General features: G+C 41.3%; 1 protein-coding gene across 1 annotated transcript in view; it reads right to left on the bottom strand.

Moving 5' to 3' along the window:
- mtpn (myotrophin) overlaps positions 1–2590 on the bottom strand; it is a 29195-nt gene extending 26605 nt beyond the window's left edge. Inside the window, exon 1 of the mRNA XM_088646917.1 lies at positions 2259–2590. Coding sequence (XP_088503043.1) covers positions 2259–2330 — 72 coding nt within the window. The 5' untranslated portion in view covers positions 2331–2590. The remainder of the gene's footprint in view (positions 1–2258) is intronic.
- Positions 2591–12260: the final 9670 nt, after the last annotated feature.

Genomic DNA, 12260 nt, shown 5'->3' with positions numbered 1-12260 from the left:
CATTACCAAATAGGTCAAAAGTTGGACTCAGTGCTTAAAACTGTTTATACAAAAAACTTAAATCTAAATTATTTAACTAAAATCTAAAATGAACTAATGTGGATAACCCACAAACAAAAAAGGGACAAAAAACTGTAATACCTTTCACAATGTCTGTAACAACTTCAACAATAAGAAGTTAATTGACAATTTGATACATTAGAAAATATTGCTTGCAATGGAAAAGAAAACTTGTACAGTAGGAGGTAACTTTAGAGGAAAAAGGCTTTGTGGAAGTGGCATTGACATCTGAAAGTGTAATGTGAGGAAAATCCTTATTTGCTTTAGATTTCCAACTAAATACAGCATCTTTACTCTTTTTGTAATATTGTGTCAGGTTTTTTATGTTTATTGATGGCTAACTCCTGTGATAACATCTTTGCAAAATTTATGATTCGACAGCAACAGAAAAAAGTTAAAGAAAAAAACATCATTCTTACAGAAATATGCATTATATATGCTCAAAATATCCATATGTTTTATATAAGAATAATGCATTAAGTAAAAAATACAATCCACATATACTTCCTACCATCTATTAACTGCTTCCTCCAATTCAGGGTCTTTTTTTTTTTTATAAATGGGAGACGTTTCCATACCTTCGATGGATTTTTTGTTCCTAATTTTCCAGGAATGAGAAGGAATACAATACTATTAAGGCCTGCCTATCCTACGTACAGGTTTTTGTGGGTGCCAGTATTGTTAGCAGCATTTTATATTTGCAACTAAACTGCGGAAACACCTAACCAAACTTCCTGCTCTAAGATATAAAAGTAATCTCCTGCTAACTCATTTTCTTCCTATATTAGCAGTGCCTCACAACCAGTAAATGTGAATAACTAAGGAAACAGTTACCTATAAATCTATTAATGCATTTTCTAATTGCTTTATGCAATACAGGGTTGCAGGGACACCAGAGCCTAAACCAGCAAGCAACAGGTGCAATGCACGATGCACCCTGGACAGGACAACAGTCCACTGCAAGGGACACACAATCACAAACATGCACACACTCACACAAGGGCCAATTTTACCGACGCCAGTTAACATACTGGTATATCTTTGGAATGTGGGAGGAAATCGGAGCACCAAACCACGTGAACAGGGGAAGAACATACTGTACAAACCAGATGGCACCCCAAGAATTGAACCCAGGATACCTGCACAGCGAGGCAGTAATGTTGATGGCAGAACAGTGGCACAGCTGTTATCCCATATCATGTTTGGTAGTTATAATAACTATGAGATTAAATAAAAATAATTCATCCACTTATCTGGACACTCAACTCAAAGCACTTTACAGGTAATTGGGACTCCCCTCTACAACTGAGTTGCAGGTTGATATCGCTGCTGCCAAATAACCACACAATAGACGTATTTTGTGGGCAAGTTTATCTAGTCGGTGGGTTAGAAAATGGGTTAACAGAATTAGTAAAACCGATAAAATATTATAGCTTGTATTTTGAAGAACTATAAGGTTTACCAAAATCTAAAGGTGTTTTTGCTGTGGCATTATAACACTAATCACAGATGAACTCGTACAGCATTAATGCCGACATACTAATAGACTAATAAAAGCAGAGACGTTTAGGAAGCATACGTATACATGAGTATTGAAGGTTCCGCACAATGTCATGTTCGGCGGTGTTTTGAATTTAAATCTTAAAAGTTACCTTAACCAATATCAAATAAAATTATTTTTTAGGATTAACATTACACAAAGGCCCATATAGCCAAGCTACGAATAATGCAAAGCTTTTTGCAAGGATCAGAAAAATGTGAAGTCATCCTACTGAATAGGAAGAGTGCAACTTTCCACAGAACGAACCCGTTAAAAAACAACCGTTTTAATAGTAATAAAATGTCATTAGCCTTTTTTCTTTATTTTTCCCCAATGCCGTCAGCATACGTCCACCACACAATTCAATCCGCAGAGCGACAACCGGGCCTGTACTATACGCTATACTGTGTTAAAAGATTTACATAACCATACTATAGAAACATATATTCATAACAGCATTTCAAACAAAGAACGCTTGGGCCTCTACACACTTAACGTTTTTCATATCGAACCACATACGAACACCAAAACTCAATTAAATGCAGTTAGCATTAAATCCATTAGCTGTCTCTAGACACAATATTCTCCCGGAATCCCTAACAGGTAAGAACCTCTTTTAGATAAATATAGCCGTATAGATAGTTTTATCTTCCTTTACCTTAGCAAGAAAGTCCTTCACTACATCCAAATCTCCATTCTTCAAGGCCCACATCAGTTCCTTGTCCCCCATTTTTTCCTGATTTTGATGCGGCGACTTCCCTCTGACAACCTCAAGCTCTGCGGCGCTTTGTGATTGTCCTTCTCCTTCCAGATTCTTTACAAAATTTCTGTAACGAATTCTGTCACCTCCTGCAAATTAAACCGTAAACAATTAAAATACAAAACAAACTTTCAAACGCCAGCTGAAAAGGATACGCCTTTTTTAGTATGAATGCACGTCCAGAGCCTTACAGACCCGGAAGGTAACCAACAATTGCTTGCATCATCATGACGTTGCTCTGTTCTGATGTTAAGTTTTCAAAGTAGATGGCTGTGTCACGACACTTCCCTTGGCTAGACTGCAGACCAGTTTGCGCATGACGTCACAATATGTGCAGCCGTGTTTTGGACAGCTTTGTAGGGAAACTACCGCTAGTTGCGGAGCCAAACATGGATCTGGTGAATATGGATATTAAAGTCGGAGAAGTGGATGCTATTGAAATCCCTTTGTGTTTCACTAGTTTCATACCATACGGTCTCATGACAGTGGGTACAGTCAGAATTGTCTTTGCTGTAAACAAATTATAATAGATTATATTGCCTTTAAAGAACATGCTTTGATATTATGTGATTAAGATTTTTCAGTTTATCTCTGCAGCATTAAAGACAAAATAGATTTGAGTATTACAATGTACTCTTATCATAATGATGATCACTGTAACATGACAATGTATTTGAATCATCATTAAATGTCCACTGTATTGGCAATTCCTCCTTTGGAATATTTAAAAACAGGACAAACAGATCAATACTGTATATATAACTTTGCTCCACAAATGTATTCTTGATTACAGGCTTCATGCAATAAAAAAGATCTCTGTACTGATGCAAACAGTTTGCACTGTTGCACTGGCCTCAGGTGTTTCTAATAACTTAAAATAACCTAGCATAGTCAGGATCTAATACTGAAAAGAACAAGCAATGGACATTAATTGAACCTGGAACAACATGTGATTAAGATAGTCATGAGTTTCAATTTCTAGATTATACATGCTCATAATTACACATCAAGACTAGCATATATCCCTAGTCAGTAACTAAAATGAAAACAAATCTATTGTCATAAGAAAACAACACAGACTGTTCCTGTCCACATTTATATTTAAAACATTTCCAACCATGCTGTCAGCTGCAAAGCACTGTGGTGGATCCAGTGCTCTGTGAATATGTGGGGAATAACAGGCTGGAGACTACTGCTGAAGGCTCACTGATAGTTTTATTGCCCTTTTAATTAGAGAGTAATCCAGTATGCTGGGGAAGCCAAGACTGATCAGCCCAGTTAATCAAACCAGTACAAAATGCTGAGAGAGAACCCAGAAAGCCTCATTGCTAACCATTTTCTGTGTGTTTCTGTGAGCAGGAAAATTACAATTGTCTCCAATATCACACTCTAATTACAAGAGTTGTGGGTTTAGCCTTAAAAAGCAAACATTAGCAACCAATTGCATGTTCTTTGAAAATACTTTAACCAGCACATCTTAATACTTCGTATCCATGTTAATATTTTTTAATCTGAAGATTTCTCATTGTGTCTGTTTGAAATAAATACATGTATGCAAATCTTTAAAAGGGACCATGTACTAAGTTGTCCTAGTTAGTTCATAACACAACTGCAAAACAACACTGGAAATTGACTGTCTCACAAACAACAAAACCCACTGCATTCATTAGTATTCCATTTGTGCTGGTTTGTTCCATTAAAAGTAGCATGTATACTGCTGTTTATTCAGTAATAGAGTGTTTGAATTTCCCAGACAGGGTTACTAGTGGTCAAAATTGCCATCCATGGTCACGTGATTACTCAAAAAATATGTCACTGTGTCTCAGGAAGCTACTTTCAACTGTCACGATCGCTAACCCCTTCTCTTAAGGGCGCTCCAGCCCTTCCTTGTTTTCTCCCATTGTCTGCACCTGTTCCCAATTCCCTCTCACCCTTAAAAGCCTGGCGCAGACTTCACTTCGCGTTCCTCATTGAATTCCGCTTTGTGAGAGCCTGGGGTTCTGCCGTGTCCGGCTCATGCTCATGCTCATGCTCATGCTCATGCTCATGCTCATGCTCATGCTCATGCTCATGCTCATGCTCATAACTTTCTGTTCCTGATTCCCCTCACCGGTTCCTATCCCCCCCCCCTCCGCCCCTGGATGGATCACCTGGCCATGGACTTCTTCCTTTGTTCCTGATTACCTGTTTGGATTTCCTATATGGATTGTTTGCCCCGGACTCACTTCCCCTAGACACCTGCACTCCTTGGACACGCCCCCTTGTCTCCATCCCTTCTCCTGCATGACTTTATTCCTGCTGTGTCTTCACCAACCGGATCATGTCGTCTGCATAGGGCCTGGAAAGAACTGTACGTGACATTAACGATACAAACCGCACAAATGGAGCACTAATAAATGAGACTGGTTCAGTTCTCCTGCCATGGTCTGATTGACATCATGTCTCCAAAAAAACAAAGCACTATATCTCGGAAATGAAAGCAGCACAGATGCTACTTTCAATGACACAAACCAGCACAAGCACAGCACTTACTCACTCCTGTTTGGTTCTCCTGCACCATTGTAGGGGGGCTGGGTGACATCACACACACCCAAAAATAAGAGCTATATCAAAAGCAGTTTGGAAGCTATGTTCAATGGCACAAACTGGCACAAGCACAGCACTAATGAATCAGAATTGGTTCTCCTGTGCCGTTGTAGGATGAGTGATGTCATGCCCCCCCAAAAATAAGGCACTATATATCGGAAATTAAAGCTTCATTAACGCTACTTTCAACAGAACAAACTGGCAAAAATGCAACACTAACAAATGCGATGACTTTTATCATTTGTGTTGTTTGTAGGTGTGCCAACTTCACAAAGCTGACAATTTCATAGCTGTGTTCCTGTTGAAGGAAACAATGTTATTAGTTGTGCTATTAAACATACTACAAGTCCATACACTCTAAACAAAAGAAGTCCATTTGACCCATATAGTCTATTTGTTGGTGCAAATTTGTACAGTATATTCATAAGGAAAACAGTTTTTACTTAGTAGTATTGGTATGAGTTATACATTTTATTAGGCAAATATATTTAGTTGCGCTCAACATGGCTCTGAGAGTTCCCACAAACAGGAAAAAAATGGAACTGTAATATTTTAAGTATTTGCTAAATGTTTTAATTTAACCATTTGTGGCTGTCAGAAGTTTATATAGGCCTATGAGTACCTAATTACTCAAATATATACTGTACATATATATGTTTCACGTACAATGTTACACAGATATGCTAATGTTTTACTAGTAATGTCTACTTAACTTTCTCTCCACCCCCCTACCACTGAATGAATCACCATCAATTCTCAATGTATGTGCTGGGCATAGTTTCCAAATGTGTATAGTGTGTCTCATTTACAGTAGATTGGTCCAGTGGATATCAAGTATAAATTATCATATAGGTACTTGTATTATCTATACTTATATTAGGTAATGCCTGGCCGTATTGCACAAATTACAATTCCATTAAGTTCCAAACCTCTTGGAGCTTTTAAACCACTGAATCCTGAAATGAGGTAACATTTATGGAATGAGGATCCATTGCTTATCACAGAGCTGCTACCTTTATGTCCTGTATAATATCTATTCAGTATTGGCCCGTGTGATTATGTACTATAAGTAAGCATTATTTGCTGCAGATTATGATTGGATGTTGTGCAGTGTTAATATAACCAACTGTTATTGTTAAACCCTTCTTATTTATTATTCACCGAAATATGCTGCACGTCACATGGTTTCCACAATGCACCTGTAAAGGAAGAGCTCCAACAGGAAGTACCAAAAGCATCCCTATCAAAGCTAGCTATACTGGGGGACAAGAGACCAGTGGATTACCGGGGTATTCTTATCTCTATTACTTTTAATTCAGATCATAGGGGCATGGTATGTCACCAGGATGTACTCTCTACTGAGCAGGTGGTAATGAAGGCCCATTTTATGACTAGACATTCCTTCTCTACAACTGCATAGTTTGGTTCAGGAGCTTGTGACTCAGGTAGAAGTCAAGATTATCAATGTCATCAATCACCTGAGACAGAATGGCACCAAGTCCCCTCTCAGGTGTGTCAGCTTGTAGGAAGAAATGCTGATTAAATTCAGACACCTTTAAAATCGAATCCTGGCAGAGGGCACCCTTCAGGTCTGCAAAGGCCTTAACAGATTCTGTTCTCCAGTGTGCTACTTTGGGGGCAGAGTGCAGAGTCATATCCATCAGAGGAGCTGCTCTCTCCGCAAATAGGGGGATAAATATCCTGTATGTTTTTTGGTACTGGCCTTTCTTGGATCACCCTCACTTTATCAACCTGGGATCCCACTTGTCCATTCCCTACTATGTAACCCAAGTACTGAGTGTAAAACACTACAGTAAATGTGGCTTTTCGCTGAGTTAACATGTGAGCTAAGGATGAGAGTATAGCTTGGCAGTGTATCATGCAGAGTCAGAAATGATCAAAAATGTTAAGAGTAATACAAACATCATTTTCAGCTCAAATAAACATTACTGTGCACCGTTTTACATCCAACTGTAACTAGTGTTACCAGAACTTCATGCAGAGTCAGAAATTATCAACAATGGTCAGTCAGATGTTCAGATGATCTCTTATTCCCTCCTCTTGTCAGTAATATGGTGTGAAAGCTCTCTGTTGAAATCAATGTCTTACCTCTCCGTCTTGTGTTTCAGGTCTCATCTGGCTGCTGAACCTGCCATCAAGACAGAACACATACCAGACTACTAAATTTACTGTACGTGACAATAAAGAGCTTGAGGTACACATCTAATGTGTATTCTTATTCACATTTTTCATTCCACCTTAAATGCTGCTGCTGTAATGTTATGTCGCTTTTCACTTTTAGACGGCTCTCTACCCAGGGCCACGGCACCCTGATTCTGGCAGGTGTGAAATTCTGAGATTAGATGTGTAAATCTGGGAAAGAATGTTTCTATAATCCCAGAATATTTGTCACAGTGCAGTAGGAAGTGCACCTCTGTCTCTATTTCTCCCTGCTGGCAGTGGAAGCACAGCCTGTCATCTCTGCACAGCCAGGTCTGTCTGTGTCCAGTTTCTCTGGCCAGGCTGTAGTCACTGAGCCTGTACTTCCTCAGGGTCTGTTTCTCTTTGCTGTTACATAAGTTGGTCAAATATTAGCCTAGTGTGTATTGTGGTTTTAGCTGTCTGTAGCACTCCAGTTTATATTGTGTGCATCCCAGTGGATAAGGTAGTGTTGTTAAATTTGTGTATGCATTCCAGTGGTTAAGGTAGTGTTGTTAAGTGTGTGTGTGTATCTCAGTGGGTAAGGTAGTGTTGTGATTTGGATAATTTTGATTGGTGTTGTTGTAGCTGTGCTGTCCTGATCCTAGCTGGTATCAAGACCAGCTGTACTCTGGGATCCGGAGGGCCTAGTGGTGGTATGAATTGTGGTCTCTGTTTCTCAGGTGTAACCAGTATTTGATTACTCTGTTCTGTATGTTTATTAATAGTGGGTTTTGGCCTAATTTAGCCCAGAAAACTCGCCAAGCTCTGCTGCAGCCCGTGTTCTGAGTCCAGATAGGCTGGCGGTGCCCTGTGAAGTTGTCAACCTACTGTACAATCAGCACAAATGATGAAACCCCCCTCATTCATTAGTGCTTCGTTCATTTGAAGTAACATTTGTGCGACTTCCACTCCTGAAATATAGTGCCTTGTTTATCGGGTGATCATGTGACCATGTAGGGTGACTTTAACCTCCAGTGACCCCGTCTGCCGAGTTCAAGCATCTGTTACCAGTGCGAGAGTAAAAGTTCTGCAATTGTGTTCCTCTGTTTGCCCAGGTGGGGGTCGGTTGTGGATTTTGTATTTAATATCAGTGTCTTCTGTGCATTTGTGTGATCAGGAAAATTCAATTTCTCACAAATATGACATACCCTAATCAGAAGAGTTGCGAGTGTAGTCTCAAAAAGCGAACACTAGCAAACAATTGCATGTTCTTACCGACAGGCTTTAACGAGCACGTCTTAATACTTTGTAGATTCGACCCATCTGTCGAGCCATGTGTTCAAAAAGATTGGAATTTGCAATCTTTTACGAAATACAAGCCCACTGTTGCCCTTTTAATGCAAAGCACATTCGTCAATGTGTAAAAGAACCAAGGTGTTTTTTAAGGACCACTACGTACAAGGTTGTCGCGGGTAGTAAATAACACATCCGAAAAGCAAGACTGGAAAGTCCACCATCTCACATCTGCGGACCGCGGCAATACTTTTATTTTCACATAACAGAAGTGAACATACATGTATATCTGAATTCTTTTATAAACGGTCAGTTATGTGTGTTTGTATTTACATGGATCATATGCTCAAACATGAAGCGATGAGCTCACAGTCCTTTCATCTTTGTGTTTCCGATCAGTCCTTGGTGTAGAATACACTATACACACCTGCCCTCTGAAGACACAGTATGGGTGCCTGTGTTAGATCTTCAGGTGCAGTCAAGTCTGCAGGGTAACGACCCAAACATGTTTGCTTGTCCTGCTTCATGAAGTTGCCCACCCACTCATCGAACTGCACAAACAATGAAACTCACCGTATGGCACAGAGGGGATTGTCTGAATACACTAGTGTTTCCCTATGTGAGGTGACCGGTGTGGTACAGAGGGGATTGTCTGAATACACAGGTATTTCCCCGTGTGAAGTGACTGGTGTGTGGCACAGAGGGGATTGTCTGAATACACCAGTGTGTCTCTGTGTGAGGTGACCTGTGTGGGACAGAGAGGATTGTCTGAATACACCAGTGTCTCCCTGAGTGAGGCGACAAGTGTGTAGAATAGAAGGGATTATCTGAATACACCAGTGTATCCCTGTATGAGATGACTGGTGTGGCACAGAGGAGATTGAACAAATACACCTGTATCTCCCTGTGTGAGGTGACCGGTGTGGAAAAGAGGGGATCGTCCGAAAACGCCAATGGGTCCATGTGTGAGGTGACCGGTGTATGGCACAGACAGGATTGTCTGAATACACCAGTGTGTCTCTGTTTGAGATGACCGTTGTGATACAGAGGGCACTGCCTGAATACACCAAAGTCTCCCTGAGTAAGGTGACCGGTGTGGCACAGAGGGGATTGTCTAAATACACCAGTGTCTCCCTGTGTGACGTGACCGGTATGTGGCACAGAGGAGATTGTCTGAATACACCAGTGTTTCACTGTGTGAGGTGACCGGTGTGTGGCACAGTGGGGATTGTCTGAATATACCAGTGTGTCCCTGTGTGAGGTGACCGGTGTGTTACAGAGAGGATTGTCTGAATACGCCAGTGTGTCCCTGTGTGAGCTGACTGGTGTGAAGAGAACAATGTCTAAATACATAATTCTTTCCCTTTGTAAGATGTGAGGTGATCAGTAGTAGTGTATTCGGACTATCCCCTCTCTACCACACACCGGTAACCTCACATTGGGAAACAATGGTGTATTCGGCCGATCCCCTCTGTGCCACAGCGGTAACCTCACACAGGCAGATACTGGTGTATTCGGAAAATCCCTTCTGTGCCACACCGGTCACCTCACACAGGGAGATTTTGATGTATTCGAACAATCCATTCTGTGCCACACTGGTCACCTCACACAGGGAGACACTGGTGTATTCGGACAATCTCCACTGTACCACACCAGTCACCTCACACAGGGAGACATTGGTGTATTCAGACAATCCCCTATGTGCCACACACCGGTAACTTTACACAGGGAAATACCTGTGTATTTAGACAATCCCCTCTGTACCACACCTGTCACCTCAAATAGGGACACACTGGTGTATTCAGACAATTCCCTCTATTCCACACACCGGTCACCTCACCCCGGGAAACACTGGTGTATTCAGACAATCCCTTCTTTACCACACCGGTACCCTCACACATAGAGACGCTGGTGTATTAACATGGTCCCCTGAATAGACCAGTGTCTCTCTCTGTGAGGTGACAGGCGTGGAACAAAGGGGATTGTCTAAATACACCAGTGTGTCCCTATGTGAGTTGACCTGTGTGGTACAGGGGGGATTGTCTGAATACACAGGTATTTCCCTGTGTGAAGTGAATGGTGTATGGCACAGAGAGGATTGTCTGAATACACCAGTGTCTCATTGTGTGAGGTTACTGGTGTGTGGCAAAGAGGGCATTGTCCGAATACACCAGGGTGTCCCTTTGTGAGGTGACCGGTGTGGCACAGAGGAGATTTTCTGAATACACCAGTATCTCTGTGTGAGGTGATTGGTGTGATACAGAGGACACTGTCTGAATACACCAGTGCGTCCTTCTGTGAGCTGAATGTGTGGGACAGAGAGGATTGTCTGAATACACCACACTGTGCAGAAGTTGTCAAAGCCAAGAAAAACGTATTTTTGAAAAATTGCGCATCCCTATGTAACTACTGGGGCCAGAAGAGCACACTGATTCAATTCTTAGCCCCACTGTGCAGAAGTTGTCAAAACGTGTTTTTCAGCCGAGATAAACGCAATTTTGCAACTTTCGGCACTCCAATGTAACTGCTGGGGCAGGAAGAACACATTTTTCAAAATGTGTTTTTCAGCCGAAATAAACGCATTTTATCAAAATTTGGAATCCCAATGTAACTGCTGGGCAAAGAATAGCATACTGAGTCAGCTCTTAAACCCAGTGTGCAGAAGTTGTCAGAACGTGTTTTTCAGCCAAAATCAACATGTTCTTGCAAATTTTGGACTCTAAATGTAACTGCTGGGCTCAGAATAGCACACTGAGTCAGCTTTTAGCCCCACTGTGCAGAAGTTGTCAAAACGTGTTTTTCAGCCAAGATAAACGCAATTTTGCAACTTTTGGCACTCCAATGTAACTGCTGGGGCAGGAACAGCACATTTTGTCAAAATGTGTTTTATCAGCCGAGATAAACGTGTTTTTGCAACCTTCAGCACCCAATGTAACTGCTTGGCTCAGAAGAGCACACTGAGTCAGCTCTTAGCCCCACTGTGCAGAAGTTGTCAAAATGTGTTTTTCAGCCGAGATAAAAGCGTTTTTGCAACCTTATGCAACCCAATGTAACTGCTTGGCTCAAAAGAGCACACTGAGTCAGCTCTTAGCCCCACTGTGCAGAAGTTGTCAAAACGTGATTTCCAGCCAAGATAAACAAGTTTTAGCAACTTTGGGCACTCCAATATAACTTATGGGACAGGAACAGCACATTTTTCAAAATGTGTTTTTCGGCCGAAATAAATGTGTTTTTTTCAAAATTGTTAATGCCACTATAACTGCTGGGCTCAGAAGAGCCCATTGAGGCAGCCTTTAACCCCAGTGTGCAGAAGTTGTCAAAATGTGTTTTTCAGCTGAGATATATGCATTTTTGCAGCTTTGGTAACCCCAATGTAACTGCCTGGCTCAGAAGAGCCCACTGAGTCAGCCCTTAACGACACTGTGCAGAAGTTGTCAAAACGTGTTTTTGAGCAGAGATAAACACGTTTCTGCAACTTTGGGCATCCCAATGTAACTGCTGGAGCAGGGAACAGTACATTTTTCAAAATGTGCTTTTCAGCAGAAATAAATGCGTTTTTGCAGACTTTGAAATCCCTATGTAACTGCTTGGCTAAGAAGAGCACTCTGAGTCAGCTCTGAACCCCAGTGTGCAGAAGTTGTCAAAACGTGATTTTCAGCCGAGAAAACACATTTTTGCAACTTTGGTCACCCCCATGTAACTTATGGGGCAGGAACAGCACACTTTTCAAAACCAGTTTTTCAGCCGAAATAACGCGTTTTTTCAATCCTTGGAATCCCAGTGTAACTGCCTGGCTCAGAAGAGCCTACTGAGACAGCCCTTAACCCAGGTGTGCAGATATGGTCAAAACTTGTTTTCAGCCGAAATACACACGTTTCT

This window comes from Lepisosteus platostomus, chromosome 9 (assembly GCF_059453375.1).
Source record: "Lepisosteus platostomus isolate fLepPlt1 chromosome 9, fLepPlt1.hap1, whole genome shotgun sequence".
Taxonomy (NCBI): Eukaryota; Metazoa; Chordata; class Actinopteri; order Semionotiformes; family Lepisosteidae; genus Lepisosteus; species Lepisosteus platostomus.
Note: the sequence above shows the minus strand (reverse complement) of the source record. Positions and strands in the feature narration are given on the sequence as shown.